The sequence below is a fragment of the Cantharellus anzutake genome (genome assembly GCF_015039405.1).
Source record: "Cantharellus anzutake strain C23 chromosome Unknown EI90scaffold_57, whole genome shotgun sequence".
Classification (NCBI taxonomy): domain Eukaryota; kingdom Fungi; phylum Basidiomycota; class Agaricomycetes; order Cantharellales; family Hydnaceae; genus Cantharellus; species Cantharellus anzutake.
Genome location: NW_024067007.1, coordinates 336505 through 362880, shown reverse-complemented (window position 1 = coordinate 362880; position 26376 = coordinate 336505). Strand labels below are relative to the sequence as shown.

At 50.1% G+C, this 26376-nt stretch overlaps 8 protein-coding genes and 1 non-coding gene across 9 annotated transcripts; 4 read left to right on the top strand and 5 right to left on the bottom strand.

The window, feature by feature from the left end:
* Positions 1-70: 70 nt before the first annotated feature.
* EI90DRAFT_t200 lies at positions 71-144 on the bottom strand. Its single transcript has one exon. It is a non-coding gene; the product is annotated as a tRNA-Ala (tRNA).
* A 1782-nt stretch (positions 145-1926) lies between these two features.
* On the bottom strand, positions 1927-3725 carry EI90DRAFT_2933583 (uncharacterized protein; the record flags this gene model as incomplete). Its single annotated transcript, XM_039055096.1, has 6 exons — positions 1927-2120; positions 2178-2357; positions 2417-3028; positions 3093-3180; positions 3235-3477; positions 3528-3725. 6 exons carry the CDS (start codon positions 3723-3725, stop codon positions 1927-1929), a joined length of 1515 nt encoding a protein of 504 aa, XP_038911876.1.
* Positions 3726-4960: 1235 nt separating this feature from the next.
* On the top strand, positions 4961-6736 carry EI90DRAFT_3000268 (uncharacterized protein). The gene is made up of 5 exons (XM_039056310.1): positions 4961-5214; positions 5271-5422; positions 5490-5785; positions 5843-6083; positions 6148-6736. The coding sequence occupies exons 1-5, from the start codon at positions 5058-5060 to the stop codon at positions 6244-6246; spliced, it is 945 nt and encodes a 314-aa protein (XP_038911874.1). The 5' UTR covers positions 4961-5057; the 3' UTR covers positions 6247-6736.
* On the bottom strand, positions 6319-6624 carry EI90DRAFT_2933711 (uncharacterized protein; the record flags this gene model as incomplete). The annotated part of the gene is made up of 2 exons (XM_039055099.1): positions 6319-6480; positions 6538-6624. 2 exons carry the CDS (start codon positions 6622-6624, stop codon positions 6319-6321), a joined length of 249 nt encoding a protein of 82 aa, XP_038911875.1.
* EI90DRAFT_3074258 (tetrapyrrole methylase) lies at positions 6558-7890 on the bottom strand. The gene is made up of 4 exons (XM_039061493.1): positions 7819-7890; positions 7365-7766; positions 6733-7313; positions 6558-6597 (listed from the first exon to the last, which is right to left on the bottom strand). The coding sequence occupies exons 2-3, from the start codon at positions 7715-7717 to the stop codon at positions 6917-6919; spliced, it is 750 nt and encodes a 249-aa protein (XP_038911873.1). The 5' UTR covers positions 7718-7766; positions 7819-7890; the 3' UTR covers positions 6558-6597; positions 6733-6916.
* On the top strand, positions 7738-9145 carry EI90DRAFT_3281930 (Redoxin; the record flags this gene model as incomplete). The annotated part of the gene is made up of 9 exons (XM_039066863.1): positions 7738-8131; positions 8182-8262; positions 8353-8368; positions 8451-8521; positions 8610-8673; positions 8727-8769; positions 8824-8863; positions 8918-9034; positions 9086-9145. The coding sequence occupies exons 1-9, from the start codon at positions 8111-8113 to the stop codon at positions 9143-9145; spliced, it is 513 nt and encodes a 170-aa protein (XP_038911872.1). The 5' UTR covers positions 7738-8110.
* Positions 9146-9569: 424 nt separating this feature from the next.
* Positions 9570-10644, top strand: EI90DRAFT_2976748 (ribosomal protein L24e-domain-containing protein). The gene is made up of 4 exons (XM_039055888.1): positions 9570-9611; positions 9669-9746; positions 9803-10093; positions 10157-10644. Exons 1-4 carry the CDS (start codon positions 9609-9611, stop codon positions 10235-10237), a joined length of 453 nt encoding a protein of 150 aa, XP_038911871.1. The 5' UTR covers positions 9570-9608; the 3' UTR covers positions 10238-10644.
* Positions 10445-11461, bottom strand: EI90DRAFT_2216623 (uncharacterized protein). The gene is made up of 3 exons (XM_039052701.1): positions 11370-11461; positions 11028-11304; positions 10445-10946 (listed from the first exon to the last, which is right to left on the bottom strand). The coding sequence occupies exons 2-3, from the start codon at positions 11151-11153 to the stop codon at positions 10608-10610; spliced, it is 465 nt and encodes a 154-aa protein (XP_038911870.1). The 5' UTR covers positions 11154-11304; positions 11370-11461; the 3' UTR covers positions 10445-10607.
* Positions 11462-15358: 3897 nt separating this feature from the next.
* On the top strand, positions 15359-17667 carry EI90DRAFT_3019342 (uncharacterized protein; the record flags this gene model as incomplete). The annotated part of the gene is made up of 7 exons (XM_039057348.1): positions 15359-15442; positions 15494-15921; positions 15991-16186; positions 16238-16824; positions 16881-17018; positions 17078-17093; positions 17143-17667. The coding sequence occupies 7 exons, from the start codon at positions 15359-15361 to the stop codon at positions 17665-17667; spliced, it is 1974 nt and encodes a 657-aa protein (XP_038911869.1).
* Positions 17668-26376: the final 8709 nt, after the last annotated feature.

Genomic DNA, 26376 nt, shown 5'->3' with positions numbered 1-26376 from the left:
AGAATGGCGCGGTATCGAATAGAGGCTGGTGTTGGAATTTGCACGTGGTCTTTTAGGGAAACCTAAAAGTTGGACATACTGGGAATCGAACTCCAGTCTTCTGGATCGCGAACACAGTGTGCACAGCCATTACACCATACGCCCTGTTAGGCTGAGGTGGTTATTTCAACAGCTGGTAATCTGCCTAGGGGTATCGTTGGTCCACAAGCAGAATGTCGCATCACCAGCACCGATCACTCAAACAAAGACTGATAACGGGGGATCGAAAAATACTATACCGATTTGTCCGCAGAGTAATGAACCCCGACCTCCCGCAAACCTCTCTGAGAGAAGTGAGAAGTGCCCTGAAACGACAAATTCCAGCAAGACATCGCGCTGCCGAATCGAAAAAAATATGGCCCTGCTAGCCAAGCTGATCCTACACACCTGGAGTGGGAACTTGCATGACGAAGAAAGGTTTCCGGACAACGGCTAGAGAGCAAGGACCGGGGCCGGCGTAAATGACTGTATCGCGATTCGCGAAAGCTACTGCTAAGAAATGGGAAAAAAAAATGTTGCGTCACGCTTGAACATGCAACTTGTCACATTTGTACAACACACAAACGCTTCTTTATGTAAGGCGACCCCTTTCTCCTAGCGCAATCTCAGAAGGTAGACCGATCAAAATGCCATTGATATGGATATGTGGTAGTCGAAGTATCAAATCTTAAAATATAAAGGGCTATGGCGCGTTCAATACGTAAATACATACATACTAGAGTGAAGATAACAAAGTAATGAAGAGGAGCGAGTAAGCAGACATATGTACGTAAAGGATAAAAGAGGAAAGATCATGGCATACACTAATTTCAGCGTCGAGATCTTATGTACTGATATTGCCACGGAAGAGTCACTCTGCAGTGCAGAGTGATGCAGAGTAACATTTATATAGAGCAATTATTGAAATGATAAAGGAAAAATTTCACCTCAGACTCGTACAAGGGAGAGGGGGTGAAAAAATCCTCTCTTTTTACACACGAATACGACTATTAGTTCATTCCCACGGCATCCGGGAGTTGCCGGTGAGCACAAAAATGAATTCAATTCATTTTCGATTCAATTCAAAATCTCCGTCGCCGGATCAGTTGAACCCCAAAACATCGTCCAATACCTGAAATGTTCATCGCTGTCAATAATGTCAATAACCATGTTATTGACAGTCGGATGACGGAACCGATCGTTGTGTTCTCCAACATCAAATGCAGTTGCGAGGCGAATCCACGTTTGTGGATTCGCTGTAGGCTCCTGCTAAAGTAGAGATTCACCTGCCAGTGTTAGACACAGTATGTAAGACGCATCAATCGCGGTGAATAAGAAGTATAGCACTAGGAAAATACATACAAAGTACATCCCAAAGAGGCAAAGGTTATCTCACCTCAGTTCCAGATGTGAGGAGAGGAAAATCGCGCGAAGTGGCTTTTAAGCCATCCACGACCGTGTCCATCAACGTAGCAAGACTACAAGAAAGGAAATAACAGTCATTCAAGATATAAATGTCCATGCGCGACAACGTACTGTCATGTGTGGACCATGCAGAGCGAGGATCGAGGCCACGGCGTACGTTAGAAATTAGAAGGCATGTGAGAGACATCAACAGCGGCTGTCGTCCCTATCAGGGCCCTGATCCTCCTCTTCGAGGTTGAAACTAGGACGGAATGCGTCTACCTTCCAATAGAGAGCTGCCTACATTCTTCATGTTCTGGTACCATCCCCATTCACCAAAGGGACTCTTGACGACGTCCAACTTTCTTCATTCCTTTGCAAGATCTTAGACCCGGAGAGCCCAATGCGCTCTGTGAAGCTGCAGCGACAGGAGAATAACGGAATATATTGCGGGAAAAATCGGACGCAGCTGACTCAGACGGACAAGCTCATAAAGGCAACAAACTACAGCAGCCGTCGTCCTCTCTTGCGCTTCGCTTGCTTCCACCACCACCAAGTGGCGCAAAACACCCCAATTGCCGCCAGAACATTCACACTGAGCACGACCCCAAACAAATAGAAATGTCCAACTGGTGCACCCAACGGGTCATCTTTAGGACGATGGTTATGGGGTACATGAACATTCATGCTGAAGATACCTAGTTTAAACAGTCGTTCAATCACCCATACAAGCAAAAATCAGGAGGGAAACGCACCGATGACTACCTGCATGCAGTAAATGGCCGTTAGGAGAACACTAAGCTTCCAGAGCGTCGAATCTGCTCGATTCGTAGCCTGAGCAAGGTTCACTCGAAGTCCCGAGAGGTATGTTGGCTGAGAGTGGGCCAACACTCTTTCGTAATACACCAAAGACTGTTGCATTGTCAAGAGATGGTCTGCGTATTAGTGACTCGTCAGCCTGCGCGGACATTGACTCAGCAGTCAGTAAGCTCACCTTGGACGTCGTCTAAGTGCGCTCCTAAGTCAGCGACACCCGTCAGCCTTTTCCTCAGTATTCCAAGTGCCTCATTCTTGGGAGCAAGAAGCCTTGCGAGTAATGTCACGGTCCGCCTAGTCTGAGACATCCTTGTGAGCGTCTTTGCTCTTGCCAACTTGACAGCACGCCACTTTGGCCGACCAGTCATGCGTGCAGAGACAAGCCTCCGCCAAAGTTTCTTGATCCTGTGCGCACAAGCGGTCCCCAAAGAGGCGCAGTAACGGCTGATATGGCGAAACAGATATTGCATTAGTGAGGATGAACGCCGCCATGCACGATTCCAAGTGCGATGACGGGGTTGAGAAGTGGGTGGTGTTGGAAGTGACTCTTTCCTTTTCTCGTTAAGATGAAAGACATCAATCGCTTCAGGCTCAACCCCACGAGGCGGAGTTGCAACTTGTTGTGTAACCTCGGCATGTTGAAGTGCAGTTTGCCAGTCACGAAGCATTTGATCCTCATCTTGCACTCCGGCGACAAGCCTATCGACATTTTCCACCTCAGAGCCGATGCGCTTGATGACAGGAATGAAAGCATCAACAATGGAATCCATCAAGCCATGCGCGATATGGTCTACAGAATTGGTTGCATCTCAGTAATGCCCAAGCATACAAAGGAATGTAATCGGTAAATGCACCTGATGTCATGACTGTGGTATCGTTATTCATCTGTAAAAATTTATTCCTAACTCTATTGACATGTTCCGACAAATCCGAAAAATGGAACTGGCGAGATACTCAAGAGTGAGATTGTCAGCATATATGACTTGATCTACTCACCGAACAAATTCCTTCTCTAAAGACAGTGATATAAACATTCGTCACATTAAGGGTTTCCTCCTCGTTTTGAGATTGTCCATCATCTCCTGGTAACTGTTCACGATCCCTCTCAGCCAGATACTTATTCAAATCCACGGAACGAATAACGACGAAATAATAACCCAAGCGAGGGAAGATCTCTACTTTTTCTCGAGGATCTTGGTGCAAAATATCCTCTAATGTAAGTGGGTGCAGATGAAGCAGCTGCCGAATGGAAGATCAGGACGAATTCCAAAGTCCAGGGAGTGACATACTGTGCCAAGCATACGCATATCCTCCCAAGTAGGAGAGGCCACATCGAGCCACCATGCTTTCTGCCATAAATTACTTAAAATAGTTGAGTCATCTTCTGGTTGTACATGTGGAGTGCCACCGGAACGATTCCCATTGGTAGCCTGCACGGCAATTTTTCGAATGCCTCGATTCGTGCTCAACAGGTTATCCGTCCCCATGCTCGCACGAATGAGTGGCTTAGAATGGTGGTGTTTCGACAAGGGTTTTTGAGCATTACGTCCCACACTCTTCGCTGGATCCGTTGAGCCAGATAGCACCGCCGTAGTTGGGGCCACGGTTACAGGAGGCGTTGGGCCTCGTGAACCAACTTCCAGCGTAATCCCACCTTCAGATGCCTTGCCCTCGTATTGAGGGGAAGGTGCACGGGGAGTTTCGGCGTTGTGGACCGGAGAGCCCAGAGTGGCTGTTGACATGATGTTTGCACGTATGGGCTTGGCACGATGGAAGCGAGAATTCGGTCGAAGGGACTTGTGTTGTTCACGGTGAAGTCTATCAGCGTCACGGAGAGCCTGCTCGACACTGGACAAGATAAGGGGCAGCGAAGTCGTTTGAATCAGCCGAGAAGCAGAGCCTTCCTGAGGCGCCGAATGGCCACCAGGAACATCCTGAGACGGTACTCCGGAAGCAGTTGGTAGAAGGAGGCTGAATTCTCGTGGGATCCGTCGAGCGTTCTCAAGGGCTTGGCGTGCGAGTGCGCGCTGTGTTGGATCGATGTTAACGGTAGAAGCAACGGTGCTGGAACGACGACGTCGTCTAGGAGGCCTCCGCGTGGTGGCTGAGGGAGTAGAAGAAGTGGTAGAGGATGAGCTAGACGTGGAGTCAGATGATCGGGCCCAACGAGAGATCGCGAGCTCCACAACGGCGGCGATGGCTCTTGCCACCAATCTGGTGGACGCGGATGATGTCGAGGACGAGGACGAATGCCCGCTCGAGGCTGTGCCAGGCGAACGGACGCGTACCATCGGGTGAAGCGCTTCTGGGAGTTGGGGGAGTGAACCACGGTATATATCGCTTCCAGGGACTTCAGAAGGATTGTCCCGCTGAAGCGGCGTTGGGCCTGGGCGACGGGGAGCGGACCCGGGTGTCGCTCCAACGGAAGGGCTGGGCAGGAACTGATTTGACTCCATCGCAATCGATTACGGTTCTGCAAGGGTATGAGCTAAAATTGGTCCTATGACTGAGAACGAGCTGATTAATGACCCTCGGCAGTGGGCATGGCACTAGGCTTGGTGCAACGCACTCGCCATGCATTAGAGTGCAGAGAGCCTCAGGGCCACCGAATGTAAAAGCCTTGATGGCTACCAACAAATTTTCGGCGGGGGATTTCTGGGGCCTTGAGATGAAAATTGTGCGGTGCAATTGGTCATGTCACTTGATCGTGAGAAACCTCTTTCGCGATTTTCCAGCCTTCCAAGTGCTGACATCAATCACCTAAATCGTTCACAGAGTCCAGCTTGTTGGCGGAGCCAGTAATTATCAAAAACGCAGATATGGCATCTACTGTATCTAGTTCTCGCCCAATAAAGTCTGCTGCGCCACGTTCGATACCGCCAGAGCTCCTTGATGTTATCGCTGCAGACTTTCACCAGGTCAACTTTGCGGTTGAGGATCACATCAAGAAAGAGCTCAATCTCAAGCTTGACAAAGGTTAGTGTTGAAGTTTTGAGATGTTGTTCTCGGTTTCTAATATGTTCTCTTGCCAGATGATCAGATTTGTCAAGCAAATCTTACGCCTGGTGGCTGCCCACTGGGAGCTTCCCAGTGTCCATTAAGGCACACCACGCCATCTGCACTGAATTTCCAGCCTCCGCCCCCTCCTCCCACTAGTTTTCGGGAGCGTGAACGACTATCGACAGTAAGCGGCTAATCCATTTCCGGCTCCTATGGAACCTGACAATATGTTTTCGACCCGAACATCTCAGGTGTGCAAACATTGGCTTCGAGGCCTGTGTAAGAAGGGTGATACATGTGAATTCTTGCACGAGTATAATTTACGTCGAATGCCTGAATGTTGGTGGTTTGCCACGTATGGTTATTGCGCATCCGGTGATGAATGCTTGTACAACCACCCGAAGGAACGGAAAGTTGAGTGCCCGGACTACAAACGTGGGTTTTGCGAACTTGGACCAACGTGTCCGCGGAAACATGTCCGACGGATTGCGTGCCAACGATACCTCAATGGCTTTTGCCCACTAGGACCCAAATGTGATCAAACTCAGTGAGCAACGTATTAGTATCGTTCGTGTTATCACAGTCTGACACTTCCTTCTCCAAGCCCCAAGCCCCGTCTACCGAAAGAAGAAGAGTATCTGCCACCACCACCACCTTCGAATCGAGATCTAGGCCCACCACCTGCTTCGTACCTGCGTATGCAGAATGAAGGGCAGGGACAGGTGCAAAGTTTCGGCGGGCCTGGCATTCCAACGGGTGTGGTAGTTAATGATCCTCAAAATAGACCGTTAGGTCCAGACGGCACCCCGATGCGGAGGAATTTGGACGAAGTTCTATGCTTCAAGGTTTGTTCTGGTTCACTTTCTAGGAATCATTTCCAAAGGCTAAGTAATGGTCGAACTTCTTTAGTGCAGTCAATATGGTCATTACGCCAATACATGCTCGAATCGGAATGTACCCGGTAACCGGGGTGGTTTGGATCGCCGCACGTTGCACACCCAAGAATAGGTGCTGCGTGAACGCGTGTTGAGCTTTGTACAAATAGTATACAGTTGAATCCGTTGGCCGAGAAGTGAGGTACTAGTGCTCCCCACTCGTGGTAGCATACCGATCTTCGAGGTCCTCTTGCCCTCCGTATCCCCCTTCGATCTCCTCCCTTCTTTTAACCGTCTCGGTGCTTTCTTTGAGGACTTCGTTTTCGGCCCCCGATCTAGCTCTGAGCTCTGCTAGTTGCTGTTGTTCCTGTTTATATTTCCATTATAATATAATCACAGTTCGCAATATTAGCAACACGCGTACCCGCTCGTGAGCCCAGCGGTTCTCGTCACCACGTTCCTTGTCCTTCCAAGCGGAATCCTGGGAGTAGAGATGAATAATTGATTCCATGACAATATGTTAGTATATCAAGCATTGATGACGCCCCGAAAAACCTGCCTGTGCCGTCGCGCCGGTAGACATCTATTGCAAAATCCCAACAGGTGTAAAGTGAAGCCGAAGTAGAACAGAGTTTGAGCACGAAACAGCCTCTAGATAGAAGCACTGGCAGTGATGTCAGGATGTCACGGGTCCGATTAACCTGACTTATATAATAGCGGAGTTGTCCGAATGATATTGTAATATTGTAAACATGGTACTCCTAAGCTAATCAGCGCAGGCTTCCTTTCTTTTCTTTTTTCCTTCACTCGTCGATCACCCCGTATACTTCTCTTGCTACCCGTTCCCAACTACCTCCTTCGATGGCCCACTTCCCTGCATACCGAACCTCTACCGGGTGCAGTCGACTCCCAACAATGACAAGTGAATGCAAAGGCGGTCCGAAGTCTTCCTCGCAAAGTTTTTCCAGATCGGAAAGCGTCCCTGCTTTGATGCCTTGATGAGGGGTGCCTACTCTAGAAAGCGTAAGAGCTAGAGTATGCGATGGCGAGAGGACTTTTGGGGGTCCTTTGTGATAAGATTGTTGAGACTCGAATCCCTTTGTCTGGGAGACCAATGGCGAGTTTGATACGGCCTCCAATATTTGTTCAAGTGCAACAGCAGGAGACATATAACGGGGCGGTTCGAATATCTTACGGCCCCTAACGCAAAAAAATTAGCATAACACGTTCGATTTCCAAAGGAATTCTCACCTTGCTAAATTTTCCTCGCTTTGCTCCTTTACCTTAATGTCCAGTAAAACCAGTGTATGCAGTCCGATCCGAGCATTTTCGAGTATTTTCTCTAACCAACTATCGGGTTTCCACTTTTCTGTCCAGAACGGTATCGAAACCGCTTGCCCAAAGTTATATAGCTGCAGTCCGCTGGCACCTATTGCACTCATAATGCTCGCATTGTGAACTATATGAGTCGGAATGTCCAGATCGCGTGCTCGCAGAAGGATGTCGGTGTGAGTAGTTGCGCCAAAAGGGTCCCCTACTACCAGAAGCGCAACGTCCCCTTCCCCAGCGTCAGATAGTATTTTGTCGGAATTAGTTTCGACCATATCGCGATCTGCGACGATTACTTCTCGGCCATAGAATGCTTCCTAGAAACTGTCCCGATCTGGGTCTCCGGAGAAGTGACATGAGATAGCACGTCACCTACCAGTCGATCCTTGTCAACCATGAGTATACTAGTGTATGATTCCAAATAAACGCGTGCGGCGGCCCTCACGATCTGATGTGATGTGAAGTTAAGAGACCACAAGCGAACTGCTGGGTGGAAATATACCTCCAGTCCCCGCACAGTGATGTCTTTCTCATCGTGGAGACCAAGGCCGATGAGATAGAACATCGTCAACCTCGTCCGGAAGAGCAGCTAAAAAATCAGCTGAAGGATTGCCCGATTTGGTTCCGATGTCCGAAGCACGCGCTTCCTTATCACTACTAGTACTACTATGGCTACTACACAAGAAGAGGTGTGCGTATATTTTGGATAAATGGGCGCTCCTGAACATCGGCACTATAGCAAGTCACTATCAAAGCGGGAGATACGATCCCCAACGGAACGTTCTCCTACGTGCCATACAGCCCAGAACTTGCCGATGGGGTAAGCGCCGACACTTTGGTCCCGTCAAAAACCCAGGAAATGAAATAGATACTGACGGATAATGTGTGCATCACCGACTGTTCCTTGTAGCGTGCCTGTGGCGTGCGTGAGTGTACCCCCTGTACGCGACTGACTGCTCCGTCAACTTACTGACTCATTCACGCTCTCATTGTTCTGCATCCAAAAAGCCGTCAAACTATCTACTGATGACTGGAAAGGGAAGAAGGTCGTCCTCTTTTCCGTTCCAGGTGCCTTTACTGTACGTATCGCGACGATGCGCGCTTCGGAGCCGAAACCCCAACTGATTGTGATTCCGCGTCAACCTTCGATATCACTGATGGGTTTAGCCAACTTGCCATGTCTCGCACTTACCTGGATTTGTAAAGGGTTATGACGCGATAAAAGAGAAAGGTTTGTTAATCTTAGCGGCATCAGAATTTCGAATAATGACGTCACATTTTCAGGTGTCGATGTGGTTGCCTGTGTCGCGTTCAATGATGCTTGGGTGTAAGCTGGATGGCGAACCTTGATATGGGTGTTCGCTGACGCACGCCCGTATAGGATGTCTGGCTGGGGGAGAGTCGAAGGTGTCGATGACAAGGTATTGGCTCAGGTTTCCTCGTTTGAATGCTTTGGTTGAAATCTTTGTCCTTAGATCCTAATGCTTTCAGACGCAAACGCAGAATGGAGTGCGAAGCTGGGGCTCAAGAGTGGAGAGAGAACGCGGAGGTATGCTCTCATAATCGATGACCTGGTGGTTAAGAGCGTCGGGGTAAGCCAGACAGCCTCGCTTGTCATCTGTAGTAATGTATTTATTTCACAGGTAGAGACTCGCCCTGGAGTGAACGTCTCTGGCGCCGAGCACATCCTAGCACATTTGTGATCCCATGTAACTTGAAAGCTCTTTCGCAGAACTTCTGTAGACTTTGATATGAAGTCAGAGTGCTTCCTATGTTGATGAATAAAAGCATGACGGATGGTGAGATTCCCCAGACCTGGAGATTGTGATGTCCGTGTCCATAGTGGGTGATTTAAACCGCAGTGCCAGTCACCGCGCCCAGCGCTAAAATAGAGGTTGATTACATAAGATTCCAGCCTCGTGACCACCAGCCCTTTGCATCATCGGCGCTAAAATGTGAGATTTTGACGATGTTCTCTGCCTCAAGTATGCCTTCTAGAGGTCTGTAGGACCAGTACGACTCATTTGGCATCGAAAATTCCGTGTTAAACTGAAGGTTAAGCCTGGATGGACATTTCGTCGTTTGGATGCACCTATGCTGGTTCAATTGATATTTGGTGGAACGATTGCTGACGTTTGTTCTTCCGTCTGGACTTGACCCACGTAGATGGTATGTTTGTTTGAAATGGATTGCGTAGGTGTAGCTGATATAACTTTCCTTGAGTAGAAGCTCGATATCGACACTTTCTCCGGCTTCAACGTTTACCCAGCAAAGGGGCGTCTCTTCGTTCGTTCAGATTCGAAAGTAAGACTTCCCCATATCCGAGATCGCCTTTGTGCCAAACTATCGTGCTCGAGCAGGTCTTCCGCTTTTCTGACTCCAAGACTGAACGCTTATTCCACAACCGCAAGAACCCACGGAAAGTAGCATGGACTACTCTCTACCGCCGTATGCACAGGAAGGGTGTGACGGAGACAATCGTTAAGAAGCGCACGCGCAAAACTGTGAAATATCAGCGGGGCATTACAGGTGCTAGTCTGGCCATCATTGCTGCTAAACGGGCCGAGACGAGTGAAGTTCGTTCGGCTATACGTGCGGAAGCCATCGCTAAAACCAAGGCTGCCAAGAAGGAGAAACAGGAGAAGGTGAAGGTTCGTTGACTGATTTGATGTTGGTGATGAATATCCTGCAATGGACTTAATAATCATCCATAGGTTGCTGCCGCTGCTCGTCCTCCTCCCGCTGCACCAAAATTCAGCAAGCATCAATTCAAGGGCGGCAAGTCTGGTCGTTGATTTTAAAACTTTGGGACTTTGGCCTCGTCTCGTTATCCCCCTCATCCTTTCCGGAACCCCCTCATTTTTTCTGCATCGCCAAAGTCTAGGAGTTTTGCTCTGTCTAATGCTCTGTCCATACCATCAGTCTATGTATCATCCACATACATGCCTTCTACCCTACTCAACCATGCAGACTCATCAGTGGCCCGCTATACTCCTGACAGACAAGCTTATTTTCGCCCGTAATGATCTAGTTGCAGTACAGATGACTCCGTCTGCATGATAGAACTCGGCCTCCGGTTAGTGGATTCACTCAGTAGAGGCTGGGATCCTGCCTATGGGTTCGCCGTCATCAAAAATGGGTCCACCATAAATAATTAGTTGGGCATCATGTCTTTGGGGAATCCCGGAGAAGATGGTCTGTTACACGTTGCACAAGAAAATTATTTGTGGCCTTGCGTTTGTGAATGTTTGTCAGCATGGTTAGAAAGCGTGTCGTGCAAGGTGGAGCCGTCCGTGTCGCCCTCAACATGTCAACAAAATCGCGGCCGAACCCACAACTTGGACAGCACCCATTGAGAAAATGAGGAGTGCTACCAAGTTGCGTCGCGACATCGAAAGGACGTCCATGATGAGAGGTTGCAAACTTTGGCAACACAGTGGGCCTAGCTCGCGCGTTGCCACTTCCAATGCATCGGAAGGAAGTTGGTGCTTTGCTGGTCATCGTCTTCAGCAGCATCCATTAACCAAGGTAACTATCACATAATGACAGCTGGAGGGCAGCAACTTACCTGCAATGATACACCACCATATTGCGCTCAGGCTCTATTGCAATGAAATGAAATGATAGCGATGCACTTATGTCGATACACCGCTCCCCAAACCAAAAAAAACGTTCCGGAGACCCACTGTGCCGCCCCTTCCTCGTTACCATATCGGGGCGCACCCTCGCTTCAACATCTGAGGTCTGGACACCACGGTATCGAAAGACTTCGTAGGGGTTGACTTTTCTATCCGCTTCCCTTGCATTTTTTAGAGGACAGGTCCGTATCTGTTGTGCTGGAAGGGTTCGAGTCGGAGATAAACTTTGAGGAGTTCGATGAATTGGTGAAGGATGAGTAGGGAGCCAGCGTGATAAACCCGATCCCACCGTGAGACTCAAGGGCCACAGGCTGAGCCGTGAGAGTGGCTTACAAGCGATTGAGAGTTGGCGGCCGATGTCCGACCATGCAATACTCGCTGCGCCCCCGGCTTACCTAATCAGAATTGAACTTGTCACTCCCGATTTGGTTTGCTGTCCCACGAATGTCGCCCAGACTGTTCTCAATCAGTCATGCATTATGATTCCTTCTAACACATTCAACACAGCATGCCAATGCGCCCGTGAATAGGGAACCGGACGTGCACCTAAGCCATCGCATCGCGCACAGGGGAACCAAATGGTATGATCTAATTGAAAACCGAGACTCACAAATTTGAATGGATCATGCTGAGTGTAATCATGGTTGGCTGGTGCATGTGAATTGACTGATCTCCAATGTGGGAGTGCAGTAATGAATTTTGTACGTTCCTTCCCACTCTTCTCTTTGTGCGTTTGGGCCGCCTTTAGGCCCGACAAAAAATCAAGGGGTCCAGATATAAATCATATAATAGATTCGGTAGGCTACATCGCACCGCCCACCTGTTTGAATACAGGAATATCTCCGCTGGACTGAGCAGTTTCTGTTTTATGCTGAAGTAAAAGATCTGAAGCGGAGTTAAATAGCATGTTGTCAAAACAATGCGCTCGTCCAGTATCCGGTTCCAGACACTATAATGGCGTCTTCCATGCATTTGTCATCATCAGAATAGTGAGGACGGAAACTAAACTCAAAAACAAGACATACTGTCTAAAGGAGAAGTGGAGGATCCCCACCAAGGAATACATTCGAAGTTTGCTGGACTGACTTTTTGGTCTCGGCACCTATGTCTCAGTCACATTTGTCATACATTGGACACAAATCCTTTGTTTGCTTCACGGCAGCTTTCGTGCGTTCTGGAACGATAAACAAAAATAAACAGAACATGTCTGGTTTCGTGCATAAATTGAGGAGCTCTTGGGTCCTCCCATGGAATATACCCCCTTCGCGTGGATGCCCTCTGTGCGAAATATACCTTTCCCATGGAATATACCCCTCCCATGATACCCGGCCTGACTGTCCCCACCTGGCCACTCCCTGATCTCTCTCCCAAAATAGACGGCCCCACTGCATTCAGCGGCCACCCTCTTCCGCTATAAGTTTCCTTTCTACTCTGATCTGGTCACTTGTTTATCTCTCCTGCTATAAGCATCTTGATATTCTTGCCTTCCCACCACTTTATCTCTCTCCAGGAGCTAGTGAGGGGGTGCCTGCTGAACGCAGTAGGGTCGTCCATTTCGGGAGAGAAATAAAGGAGTGGGAAGGCAAGAGTAGTCAGAATGCTTATAGAGATAAACGAGTGACGAAGTCAGAGTAGAAAAGAAACTTATATCAGAAGAGAGTGGCCACTGAACACAGCGGGGCTGTCTATTTCGACTCTCTTTCCTCTACTTGAAAATATGCCGACCGATGGAAACACGTTTTCAGCTGTATACTCTATGCCTCTATTTGCCCCTATGCCCCTATGCCTCTCCTTAAATATGCCGACCAACTCGAATGCGTTGTTGGCTGTATCCTCTCCCTAAAGATGCCGACCAATAGAAATGCGTCGTCGGCTGTGTCTTCTCTTTTTCCTCCTGCTTTCCCCCTCCCCAGAGGTCATTACGTGCCTAGATATGCACCACATTGGAGTGCTGTATGCCGTATGCCTCTGTGCCAGGCCATGCCCCGCAAAAGATGCGTCACATCAGAGTGCTGTATGTCGTCAGGAGTTGGAAGGGATTGGATCGGGGAATGCAGTTCCCTTTTAAATTTCCTTCCTCTTTTTCTTCTTTAAATTCGGGCCGTCCACGGTTCTGCCGGGGACTTGTGCTTAGTTTCATACCAGCTCTTCCGAAACCCAAAGCGGGTGGGGGGAGCTAGGTACATAGCTCTGGCTCTTCCGGGACGGTCGCAAGGTGCGCGGTTTCCTTTTCTCTGTTCTCTTTCCCCCGTCTGTGGAGGACTAGCTACTGACAGTTTTGCCTTTCACAGCAATCTATGCCCGCTGCTAATATTTGTTTTATTATTTTGATCTTTCATCTTCCCGCGCGCCTCTGCCGCATGTAATCAATAACCTCGACGGTAAGTATTTTTTCTTTAGGCGTATTACTAACCACATCTTCCTCCATTTTTAGGCCTACGTACGGGCCACTTACTCTTGACGGTAAGTATGCGCACTCCCTACTTACCACTAACCACATCCTCTTCTATTTTTTTATGGTCTACGGACCACTTCTCTGGACGGTAAGCGCACGCATTCCCTACTTTAGGCTACATCTTCTTGGTCTATAGACTACTTGTTCTCGACGGTATGTATTTCCACACCCTACTCGTTTAGGCTCATTACTAACCACATCTCATTCCATTTGTTAGGTCTACGAACCACTACCTCCCCTCGGCGATAAGGACATCTATTATTTATCCTTGTCCGACGTCGCTGACCCCAATTCGTTAGGATTTCACCCCACTTCCACCATTCACAACAACAAGCATCGTCCTCACATGTCCCCCATGTCAGACTTGTTGAAACATTCACATGCACCCACTCAAAGCACTCAATCCGGACCCGCTCCCGCTTAGCCGGGTGGCACCTTTCCTATTCTGGCCACTCCTTTGCGCCCCCCTTGTCGCGTTGGGGATTGTGCTCCGACGCCCTTTGCCTCCCAACTTTGTCCTTACGCCACACATCCCTTTGTGTTATCACCTATAAATGTAACGACGTTACGCACTGCGGACATCATCTAACATATAGACGATTGTCCGCAGATTCCTTTAAGACTAACCCCCTTGTAGCACAGGCCGAGGCTCTCATGGTCCAGCGTCCAATGGAGGTCATCCTCTGTTGTAGCCCATTTTCATGATCGGATGCTCCAATATAAACATTGGATACGACATGGGCTTCGTTCAAGTGTCTGTACGATTTCAGGGTCATGGATCCCATCGAGGTACTCTTTGTACAAAACCATTGCGATGGTGCAAGGGATGCGGATTCTGTCGGTGTGGATCTGGGAGCTGATTCTTGGGTCAGTTCCTGGCCTGGAGTACGGACACCTTGAAGCGGTTAGGATGTCATAACATTAGCGTGACAGCATGAGGCTTCCCTGATTTTGAAACAAATGTGTATATAACGCTTCAATGGATTTGTACGTGCCTCGGTCATCGCCGTGGTGGAGTGAGATATTCGCCCATCCTTGCGTACCTCACTGAGCTAATTCCTTTGCTGTCGCCTTTAGAAGAGGAGGGATTCCAGGGAATTCGACATGGGGTTCGTCCTGCCTAACAGATGGTCGTTTTGGCGCAATCGTATGTGGCACTGAATGGGGACTGAATGCAAATCGCTGCGAACGGTGGCGAGTGAATGGGGGGGACGTGACGATTTTCCCTTTGTCGTCCTCCATTCAATGAATGGAGGACGTTCCCTCGACGGAAACGGACCGCGGCGTCCCTTGCTACGTCTGACTCTCTTGTCTCAATGCGGACTCAATTTTTCATGTATTTAAGCCGCAGCTGGTCAACACAAGTTGCTTCCCGTGCTCAAGTCCTTGACCACGTCGCTCTCGACCACCCGAAACGCTAAACCTAGTCTTAGGTAAGGTATTCACTTTCCTGCTTTCAATTCCCGCTACTCCGTAGCGGGTCCTACATTTTTTTCTCCCAAACTCAATTGTCCTATGCAGAGGGTCCTGTATGACCCCCAAACCCAGGGTCCATTCTCTGCCCCATACAGTTCTATTCCGCTTGCTGCATGGCTGCAGTGTAAATTACGTGGTCCTGAACTTATCAGAGTATGCGGTAGATTTACAGAGCGAGAGTGAATCTCGGGCTTCATCTGAGCCAATAGTAACGTTGAGAGTGAACATGCATGCGAGGTAAGAGTAGCGGGATCTGCCGCTTCAGGCGGCGTTCCCCAGTTATACAAAAAGTCACATGCTAGGGAGATTGACGGATCGTCCACTCCGAAACCTCGCAACTGAGCGCAATGCACCCAGAGTCGATCCCAGACGACATTTTCATTGCATTTGGCACATTATTAACTATTGATGACATATTCTCAATAAGAAAGGTGAGTTTCCAGCACCACTTTCTTGATCAAGCCTCCATCGCCATTCTCCAGTGTGGTTCAAGACATCTCTATTGGGTGTCGCTTTCAAAACCATTCTGGATTGCATGGATATATGAGAACATCATCAAGGCAGGTTTCTGGATGCCACAACACCTCAGCGGACTCCGTGCCTCACCAAGAATTGTTCTGGAGCGCCTGGCTGTCCGGACCTTCCGTGGCTTGCGCAATCTGTGGCCCTCACGCCCACGGTGTATTAAGAATATTCAATGCAATGCCAATTCCATAACATGGGTCTCTCTCTACGGAGGCCGTTGGCTTTTCCTCGCGTCTTCGGAGGGAACGTTAGAGCTCTGGGATACCCACCATGACCTGCGTCGTCAGCCACTTGATCTTGATTCTGCCGGTGGATGGGTGTGCTCGGGGCTCGCTCATTCTTCCCAAACCGACATCGACAAGCCTCTACTTATCCTCTCGTACAGGTGACTCATGTTCAATCTCGCCGGAGCGATATCCCTCACATTTGACAACTTTCATATCAGCAATTGCAGGTCCCAGCTGCTAGAATGTGCATTAGGCAATCACTCCACACTCACTCACTTGATGGCATACGAAGCTGTCTCTGAACCACTTGCTGCACACAATGACTTCATTTTGTTTGCTACCTCGCTTCTACCAGAGGCACTAACGCTTGCGAGAATGGATGGTGCAACCTACACTCTCAGTTCCAAAGATGATGATGCAGTCGTAAGCACTGCAGATTTGTCCGGTAGCATGAGTTCTGAGACGTTTTTTCAGCCCTGCCGTGTGCAGACCGCAGTTTTTACAGAATCCAGTATTGTTGTCTTCAAATATTTTTCCATCCACATATACGGACTCGACACGTTCAGCCAGTCTTCTGTCTGCATGTCGCCTCAATTCATCAATCCCAAGCAAATCATACGGCTCAAATTTGCCCTCTTCCAGGTCCAACCGTGGATCAGAATGGAATCAAGCACTCCCACTATTCATCTGATTGCACGCGACATGTATCAAAATTTCTTGCTCTGCCAGCTGAGTGCCCATGATGACACCGGGTTGGTGACCCTGACCAGTTCTCAAGCGAGAGTGCCTATCCAGTCACATGCGCGGCGGCCATGGATTCGTAATCTTGGAGTGACTTCAAGCAATACAGGCTGTATTTTCTTCTCTGGTAATGAATCCACTCACAATCCAAGAATTGTCGCATGCTCGATAGAAGAGGGCCAACTAGGTGAACCCCGGACATTGTGGGAGCTCCCTGGACCTGACTGCTGGGATTATGGCTTATCCTTGTCATTTGATGATGTTCTTGGTATAATGACCGTGAGTACAGCCCAAGGGAACATATGGCTTGTTGATTTTGGGTAGGTGATAATTGTTGCTGGTATACGTGCGATTCTCACTGGGTCTGCGCTTATAGACTAGCGGGGGAGAACTCGCTGGTTGTCAATGGAGAGGCGAATATTCCTTGGGAATTACGGAAGAATCTTACTGCAGCTTTACGTTCTTATTTGGAGCTTCCTACTGATGACTTGCCGTTTCCATCGAGTCATGATGAGTAAGTACGACCCCTGCATTCCCCCCATTACCTCTGCTAAATCTGGATATGCATTTAAGTAATAAACAGCTACAAGTTGAGTTGTTATTTCATCTTGCATTACAAATATTAACCTGCTTTTCAGCCCATCCTGCCACCAGTCCCTTTTGGTTGGCACCCATCCCCAGAGATCCTCCGTCCTCAGTCACCGCCACATCGATGGGAAGGAGCAGAGCTCCCTCCACCCTCTCCTGTGTCGCAAGAGCTTGTTCCAAATGGCTGGTCAACAGATTGGTCTGGAGATCCTGAAGAATTTGTTGACTGGGTTCCTTGGACGTACCCATCTCAACATTCTGAAATATTCCATGTTCACAAGATTCTCCAAGGTGATTTTGAAGTATTGTTAATACACCGCTTTGGAGAGATCATTTTTCGTGTTGGGTCTATGTTCTACTCGAGGGATCCGGTTTCCTTGTGCTTCTATTGGTTTCCTGGTGACTGGACGCTTTCAAGCTTCCTCCACGTGCTCAACACCGGACGATTTCCTCATTCTATTGTTTGGACTAACTTCGATGCCGATGAGTATGGATTCCAACAGCATTTTTGTATGCGGTATTGTGTAGGGAGGAGAGCTGGAGCCATTGATACATTTGGATATGGTTACCATTAATGTTGTAGACAAAGCTTCTGGACAGTGTTGGATAAGACACAATAAGTCACAGTAAATTTGGCCAACTCTGCTATAATACAGCTAAGGCATGACTTAAAGGCTGCTGCCTGACGCGGCAGAACCCGCCACTCTTTTCTATGTATTTGGACAGAGGTTACATAACCAAATAACAGAAGAATCCAAGCGCGGCTTCCCTTTTTTGGGGGGGGGCCTGTTCACTTCGGCACTTTCACTCAACACCGATCCATGAGAGCCACTTTCCCGTATGACCTATTGTGCATGATCACTAAGCTTTAACACATCAGGAATGATAAAGTGATAAGAGAATGGAGAGAAAGTGGAGATGGACACACACTGCATTTGTCCGCAAAGGAGTCCATAGTGGATGAGAGATGTTGGATTGTATGCATACACAGAGAGGATTGAAAGAGGAATGATAGAATAAAAGCACAATGGGAGGACCCTAAGTTATGAAGCCATTTGCAACCAGGCTACAATTGTTATGAGGGTTCCCCTCACACTGGATGGCTGAGCTTGCAGCACCTTCGGCACTGCACTGCAAGCTTGGCCATCCAGTTTGGGAGGACTGCAATTTCAAATTAAATATGCCATCTTCATTTGTATGCAGAGTGTTAGATGAACGTGCAGAGTTGTCCAGAAGCGGAGAAGGGACTCAGGAGTGGAGGGACCTTGGCCTCAGTGACTCAAGTGGAGCACTGTGCCACTGCTTGTTGTCTAAGGTGGTCCTTAACTTCAGGTTAGCAGGGAGAGTCTCTTTGGGGGACAATCCAGTCGTCATGGTTGTTGATTTCAGACTGGGGGTACAGGAAACTAAGTGCAGAGTATATATATAACAATATTGTTGGAGAAACCATCAGGGATGGGGTACCCCCCCCTGGCATAACGGGTGAGTAGTGTATGGATGCACACTAGAAGTCCTGGGTTCAATACCAGGCTTGTCCATTTTATGTCATTTGTCCAGTCACCTGGTTTATGTCACGACCCGACATATCCGACACTTCCCTCTACGCGTCCTAGTGCCACTTGGCCCGTCCCTCCCGCTATCATCATCATCCGTCCACCCATCCGTCCACCCGTCACCCTCATCCGCACTTCCTCCCTCGCGTGCATACCTTCCAACCTAGGTTGCCCGCTTCATTGTTGTCCGCCCCCAGCCGGACGGCTTGCTAGACGGCCGGATGGCCTTTTCTCTTTTGTCTGCTTGCAGACTATTGTTCCTCCTATTGTTCCTTGCTTGCCTTTTGTTGACCAAGTTTGCCGATATTGATTATTTGTTCCTTTCTTCATTCATTAATATCGCGCTTGATCCGCCACTCCTTCCGGGCCGCTCTCATTTAGTTACTTGTGTTTATAATGCGTGTAGGTTACACTGGATGTACCTCAGTTCGTATATTGACTTGGATTCCCCCTCTAAACTCTTATCCTCATCGTAAGGCTTCTGTCTGAAATTGGGACACCAACGTAAGAACGAAGCGCAGCGCTCCACCCGAGTCGCTGAAGCTAAAGTCCCGCCCCTCCGACCTTACGAGCCCAGACGACCTCGCGCGCCTCGCGGGTCACCCGGATACGCTTCTGACACGTTCCTGACAGTATATACGAACTCAAATCGCTCTTACGTTTTTTCCTTGCTCTATCATTGTTTCACTGAACTATGTCTAGAGCTTATCAAACCCGTTCACAGACGCGCACCGAACCTGGTTCTTCTAGGCTTCCAGGTCTCGGGACGCTTGAAGAACTTTTGCGCAGACACGACCTAGACCCTTCTGAACGACCGCCATTCCAAAGCTTTACGGCTGACCGTGATGACCCTACTTCCTCCTCCACTCCTGCACCCTCCTGTCGATTCCGTCGTTCCATATTCCAAGACCATGACGAGGCGGCTGCTGTTGAGAGAGATGTCGATCCGGACAGCCAAGCTGATGACTATGACCCCGAAGCTTCTCGTAACCCTACTCCACGTCCTGATCCTGCTAATCCTCTGGACCCGCCAGACGCCCCACCCAACCGTGGTAACGGTGGTGGTGACGGTGATGGTGGTGGTGGTGATGACGGTGGTGATGATCTGCCTGAGGATCAGCTGCCAGATGACCCGGGTAGCCGTGTGTTGGCCCAGTTGACGGACGCTATTGCCGCCCTGGCCCGCTCAACCACTGCCACTCGTCAACCTCCAGACCCCAGCCGTAGGACGAAGCTTCATGAGCCTGACCAGTTTGACGGTACTGACCCTCAGAAACTCCGCACTTTCCTTGTTCAGTGCGAACTCAACTTCCAGAACCGCCCCCAAGCATTTATTAACGAGCGTACGAAAGTCATCTACGCTACGTCCTTCCTCAAGGGGATCGCTCTGAGCTGGTTTGAGCCTGAACTTCTACATGGTAACCCGCGTCGCCGTCCACGTTGGATGGACGACTATGAACTCTTCGTCCGAGAACTCGAAGAGAACTTCGGCCCGCATGACCCCTTTGGTGATGCTGAGCGTCGTCTGAGTACTCTGACTATGTCGGATAATCACAGGATCGCCAAGTACGTCGTCGAGTTTAATCGCAATGCTTCACAGTTACCCGGATACGGTGAGGTTGCCTTGAGGCACCATTTCTACAATGGGTTGCCGGATAGGATCAAGGATGAGATCACTCGTTATGGTAAGCCACGCTCGTTGCATGACATGCGCTCTCTTGCCCAAGATATCGATGGACGATATTGGGAGCGCAAGGGCGAGTTGTCGCACCGTCCGAGAGATCGAGCTACCTCACCCGACTCCTCCAAGCAGAACGCGAAATCGGGCAAGAACCCGAAGTACTCTAAGTCCTCCAACCCTCCTGACTCCACGTCCGACCCCTCCACCTCCGCTGATCGCTCTACCAAGGACCCTAAAAAGTCCAAGGGAAAGCAACCCGACTCTGATCTGTCCTCGAAGCTTGACAAGAGTGGCAAGCTCACCAAAGAAGAACGCCAGCGTTGCTTCGAGAACAACCTCTGCCTCTTCTGTGGGCGCTCTGGGCATGTGGCCAAAGAGTGTCCCAAGTCCTCCTCCCATGCGGCCAAAGCTAGAGCAGCCCAGGCTGAGGATGTCACGGATTCTGTGGTGGATTCGGACGAGGAAAAAAACTAGATAGTGACCCTCCGGGCCCTGTACGACCGGTTGGTCACGCTGACCCTCCTCGTATGTCTAGAGTCCTGTGCTTGAACGCGTCTGGGCTATCCGCTCTCCATTCTCTTTCTGTTCCGATCTCTTTTTCTCCTTGTTCTGATGATGGTCGATTTTCCGCTTCAAGGGAGAATGCTCCCGGCTCTGCTCTGTCTTCTTCTTCCGGGGGGTCTGAACCCCGTAAAAATATGTCTTTTCCTTCTTCTCTTCCGTCTGGAAACTTTTCCGCTCTTATTGACTCAGGATCTTCTGACACATTTGTAGATACATCCTTCGTCAATAAACATCACATCTCCATGTACCCTGTCGCGCCTCTGCAACTCCGACTATTTGACGGCTCCATGAATTCCATGATCACCCAAGCCGTCAATCTGCCCATCCGATTCGCCACTGGTGAGGTTACTCCGACGACATGCTATGTCACATCGTTGGATGGCTCTTGCGCTATCGTCCTAGGACATGACTGGCTCACCCGACACAATCCGTTGATTGACTGGGTCTCGAGCAGTATAACTTTCCGGACGTCTGTGCAATCCAGTCCAACCACCCTGAGCTCTCCTCCCGTAGTTGTGGACCCAGTCCCAATGCAAGGGAATCCGACCTCCGACCCACAGTGTGCATCCGTCCGTCAGGCAATCACCATTGAGATCGTCAGTCCGGCTGTGTTCGCCCGGACTGCCCGACTCAATGGGTCCGTCACTTTCTGCCTGGAAAATCTGTCCACTTTAGCAGAGTTGCGCTCGACATCCACCTCTTCTGACCCCGTCGACCTCTCAACTGTTCCTAAGGCGTATCACGAGTTTGCGGATGTTTTCAGTAAGAGTAAAGCCAATACTCTCGCGCCGCACCGTGAATATGACCTGAAGATCGAGTTGGAGGAAGGCTCCCATCCCCCCTTGGCACCCTTTATTCCCTTTCCCAGTCTGAGCTTGAGGCTCTCCGTACATTCCTTGACGAGCATTTGGTGTCCGGTTTCATCCGTCCTTCGTCTTCAACCCATGCCGCGCCAGTGCTCTTCGTCCGCAAGAAAGACGGTTCTCTACGTCTTTGTGTGGACTTCAGGGGCCTCAACAAGATCACAAAGAAAGATAGGTATCCGCTGCCGCGTATCTCTGATCTCCTAGACGTTCCTAGCTGTGCGAAGATCTACACCAAGCTTGACCTCCGCCATGCGTACCATTTGGTGCGGATAGCAGCGGGCGATGAGTGGAAGACTTCCTTCCGCATGCGCTACGGATCCTACAAGTGGCTCGTCATGCCATTCGGTTTGACCAACGCACCCGCAGCCTTTCAGCACTTCGTTAATACCATCTTTGCTGATCTTCTCGACACTCGCGTGGTGGTCTACTTGGACAACATCCTGGTCTATTCGGAAGATGAGACTCAGCATGAGGATCACGTCCGGGAAGTCCTGAGTAGGCTACGCAAGCACGGGTTATTTGCCAATCCGCAGAAGTGTGAATTCTCAACTGACACTACGGAGTATTTGGGCTACATCCTTTCGCCAACTGGTTTGTCCATGTCACCCGAAAAGATTCAATCCATTCAGGATTGGCCCGAGCCCCGTAAGGTCAAGGACATCCAGTCCTTCTTGGGATTTGCAAACTTCTATCGCCGTTTCATCCATGATTATTCCAGTATAGTTCTTCCGCTGACCAGACTCACCTGTAAAAATGTGGCTTGGTCCTTCTCTGATGAGTGTCGTTCCGCCTTCCTTCGTCTCAAAGAAGCTTTCACATCCGCCCCCATCCTTACACACTGGGTACCCGATCGTCCGCTAATAGTTGAAACTGACGCGTCCGACTATGCAATCTCAGGTATTCTCTCCATCCGTTGTGAGGATGATGAGATTCGCCTGGTTGCTTTTCGCTCAAGAACGCTGACAGCGCCCGAACTCAACTACGATACCCATGATAAGGAGCTCCTGGCTATCTTTGAAGCTTTTCGCTCTTGGAGACACTATCTTGAAGGCTCTGGCACTCCTATTGACGTTGTCATGGATCATAAGAACTTGGAATATTTCACCACTACCAAACTCTTGACCCGCAGGCAGGTGCGCTGGTCAGAGTTTCTCTCGCAGTTTAACATGGTTGTCCGTTTTCGTCCGGGAAGACTTGGTGCGAAGCCTGATGCGTTGACTAGACGCTGGGACGTCTACCCCAAAGAAGGGGATAGGGACTATGCCCACGTCAATCCGCAGAATTTTCGCCCTGTCTTTACCACAGAACAGCTCTCGGCTTCCCTACGAGCCACCTGTTTAGCCACCCTGGTCCTCCGGGCCAGCTCTATGGTTGACGTCGAAGCTATCCACAAGGACATTCTCACTGCCCTGCCATCCGACCCCTCCATTGCCGAATATCTCTCTGATCCTATCCCTGCAGACTCTCGTTGGTCCCTAGACACGTACGGCCTGTTAAGGCTCGATAAGCGTATCTACGTACCGGACGCAAACGATCTTCGTCTCAGGATCTTGAGATACAAGCACGACCATCCACTCTCCGGACACTTTGGTCAGAACCGCACATTGGATCTGGTCCGTCGAGAGTATACTTGGCCGGGTATCCATTCATTTGTTAAGGACTACGTCTCGTCCTGTACTGCCTGCGCCCGCGCCAAGGTCCCTCGTCACAAGCCCTATGGCTTGCTGAAACAACTCCCTGTCCCCGGTCGCCCGTGGAACTCGATAACCATGGACTTCATCGAACAGCTTCCCCCATCCTCTGGCTTCACGGCCATCCTGGTAGTCGTTGACCGTCTTTCTAAGCAGTGTGTCTTTATTCCTACGCACGATACCATTGATGCGCCCGGCCTCGCTAAGCTGTTCCTCCTCCATGTATTCTCGAAACACGGCGTACCCTCCCACATCACTTCGGATCGAGGATCCGAGTTTGTATCCCATTTCTTCCGCTCCCTAGGTAAGGCTCTTGACATCCGCCTTCACTTCACTTCGGGTTATCACCCAGAAGGGGATGGTCAGACCGAGCGGATGAACCAGACGTTAGAACAGTATCTTCGGGTGTATTGCAACTACCAGCAGGATAATTGGGCTGAGCTATTGCCCCTGGCTGAGTTCGCGTACAACAATGCCCCTAATGCTACTACTGGCGTCTCTCCGTTCTTTGCCAACAAGGGATACCATCCGACCCTCTCTGTCCATCCGGAACGAGATCTGACTTCAGTACGTGCCCAAGAGTACTCGGTTGATCTCGATTCCTTACATCAGTTCCTACGTGAGGAAATGTCCTCAGCGCAACGGCGTTATCAGGGCCCTGCGGACGCTAGACGTTCACCCGCACCCGACTTTGAGGTTGGTACTATGGTCTTTGTTAAGGCTAAGTATTTTAGATCCACCCGACCCTCGAAGAAACTCTCAGAAAAGAACCTCGGGCCCTTTGAGATCATCGCCGCGCCAGGAACCCACTCCCGCACCATCCACCTTCCTGAGACTATGAGAGCCGTGCACCCGGTCTTTCATGTGTCCCAACTTGAACCGGCCGTCCCCAACACCATTCCCAACCGCATACAACCTCCGCCTCCGCCCGTTGAGATCGACGGTGAACCTGAGTATGAGATTGCTGAAATACTGGATTCAAAGCTGGATCGTAGGCGTCGTAACTGTAAGTTACTGTACCTGGTACGTTGGCTCGGGTATGATGGGACGGACGAGGAGACTTCTTGGTTGCCGGCCACAGAGCTTGGCCATGCCTCTGACTTGGTTTCTGACTTCCACGCGCTGTATCCTGACAAGCCGGGCCCTCACTTTTCTTAGAGTACTCGCGCGTCAACTGGCCATGTTGATTAGGGTATGGCACAAATGGAGGTATATACAAAAAAACAAAAAAAATGATGATTTCAGGGCGATGCGCCCACACCACGGGAAGTATACGTGGGCGGGTCACCCGCTCCCCCACCCTCCGACTTCTCCTTTTCTTCCTCGACCTCTCCTCCCGCGTAATCTTGGCGACCTCGCAGGGCAACTGCCTCACAGCGTCAGTCAGCTCCTTGAGGGCGTCAACGATCGCCTCACCTCACTTCTCCACATCACCCCCATCCTCGTCCCAATCATCCTCTTCGTCCTCCGTATCATCTCCCCCATCCTCAGACGCGTGTACTGGCGCCTTGGGTGAGATCACCTGCGGTTTCTTTTGCTGTGAGGGCGTTGCGGTCCCCACTCGAATCGTGACCAGGTCGCATTTGGCCCTGGCGCGCGTGCAGTTCGTGCATGCCTGGTACCTGCCCCGCTCGCAGACCAGCTGGGACTTGATGCAACGACCACAAGGGGGCCTTTCCCTTGCAGCCTGTGGCGGGTCGACTGAGGCCTTGCGCTAAAAAACAAAAACAAAAAAAAATATACTTGTGTTAGACTCAGGGATCTCGTGGCAGTAAGTGATTAAAGAAGCTGGCTACTCACCTTGCCTTTGGACGACCCAGCCGCCTGCGCCTGTTGGCACTTTGCCTCTGCCTCCCACTCCCTGGCTTCCTCTTCCTCACGCTTTTTCTTTTCTTCGGCTGCCCGCCTAGCTGCCTCGGCCGCTTTCTTGGCCGCCTTGCGCCTCACCCGTTCGTTGAGCTTAGCCTGCATCATGGCAGGCTCGTCATCCGTCACCTCTTGGATATCCTCTTCCTCCCAGGATGCGATGTTGAGGAGGTCAAGATGTTTGGACATGGAAGGCAGGGTATTGAGTAGAACTGTTGAGTAATGACTGGACTTAGTCAAATTGATGGAGCGAATGTTTGATTTCACATGCGGATTCAAATTCGGAATTGGCCGAACGATTCCCACGTGCACCAATTGGGCCTCCAGGGGCATCGGCCCTAAGAAGGGGATACTGTCACGACCCGACATATCCGACACTTCCCTCTACACGTCCTAGTGCCACTTGGCCCGTCCCTCCCGCTATCATCATCATCCGTCCACCCATCCGTCCACCCGTCACCCTCATCCGCACTTCCTCCCTCGCGCGCATACCTTCCAACCTAGGTTGCCCGCTTCATTGTTGTCCGCCCCCAGCCGGACGGCTTGCTAGACGGCCGGATGGCCTTTTCTCTTTTGTCCGCTTGCGGACTATTGTTCCTCCTATTGTTCCTTGCTTGCCTTTTGTTGACCAAGTTTGCCGATATTGATTATTTGTTCCTTTCTTCATTCATTAATATCGCGCTTGATCCGCCACTCCTTCCGGGCCGCTCTCATTTAGTTACTTGTGTTTATAACGCGTGTAGGTTACACCGGATGTACCTCAGTTCGTATATCGACTTGGATTCCCCCTCTAAACTCTTATCCTCATCGTAAGGCTTCTGTCTGAAATTGGGACACCAACGTAAGAACGAAGCGCAGCGCTCCACCCGAGTCGCTGAAGCTAAAGTCCCGCCCCTCCGACCTTACGAGCCCGGACAACCTCGCACGCCTCGCGGGTCACCCGGATACGCTTCTGACACGTTCCTGACAGTTTACATCTGTCAGGGACGCGTCCGGGGTTGAGAGGGCCCGGGGGTAGTGCCCGGCACTGAGGCCGTCGCGGGGTGTGGAGCGGGCGTGCGTA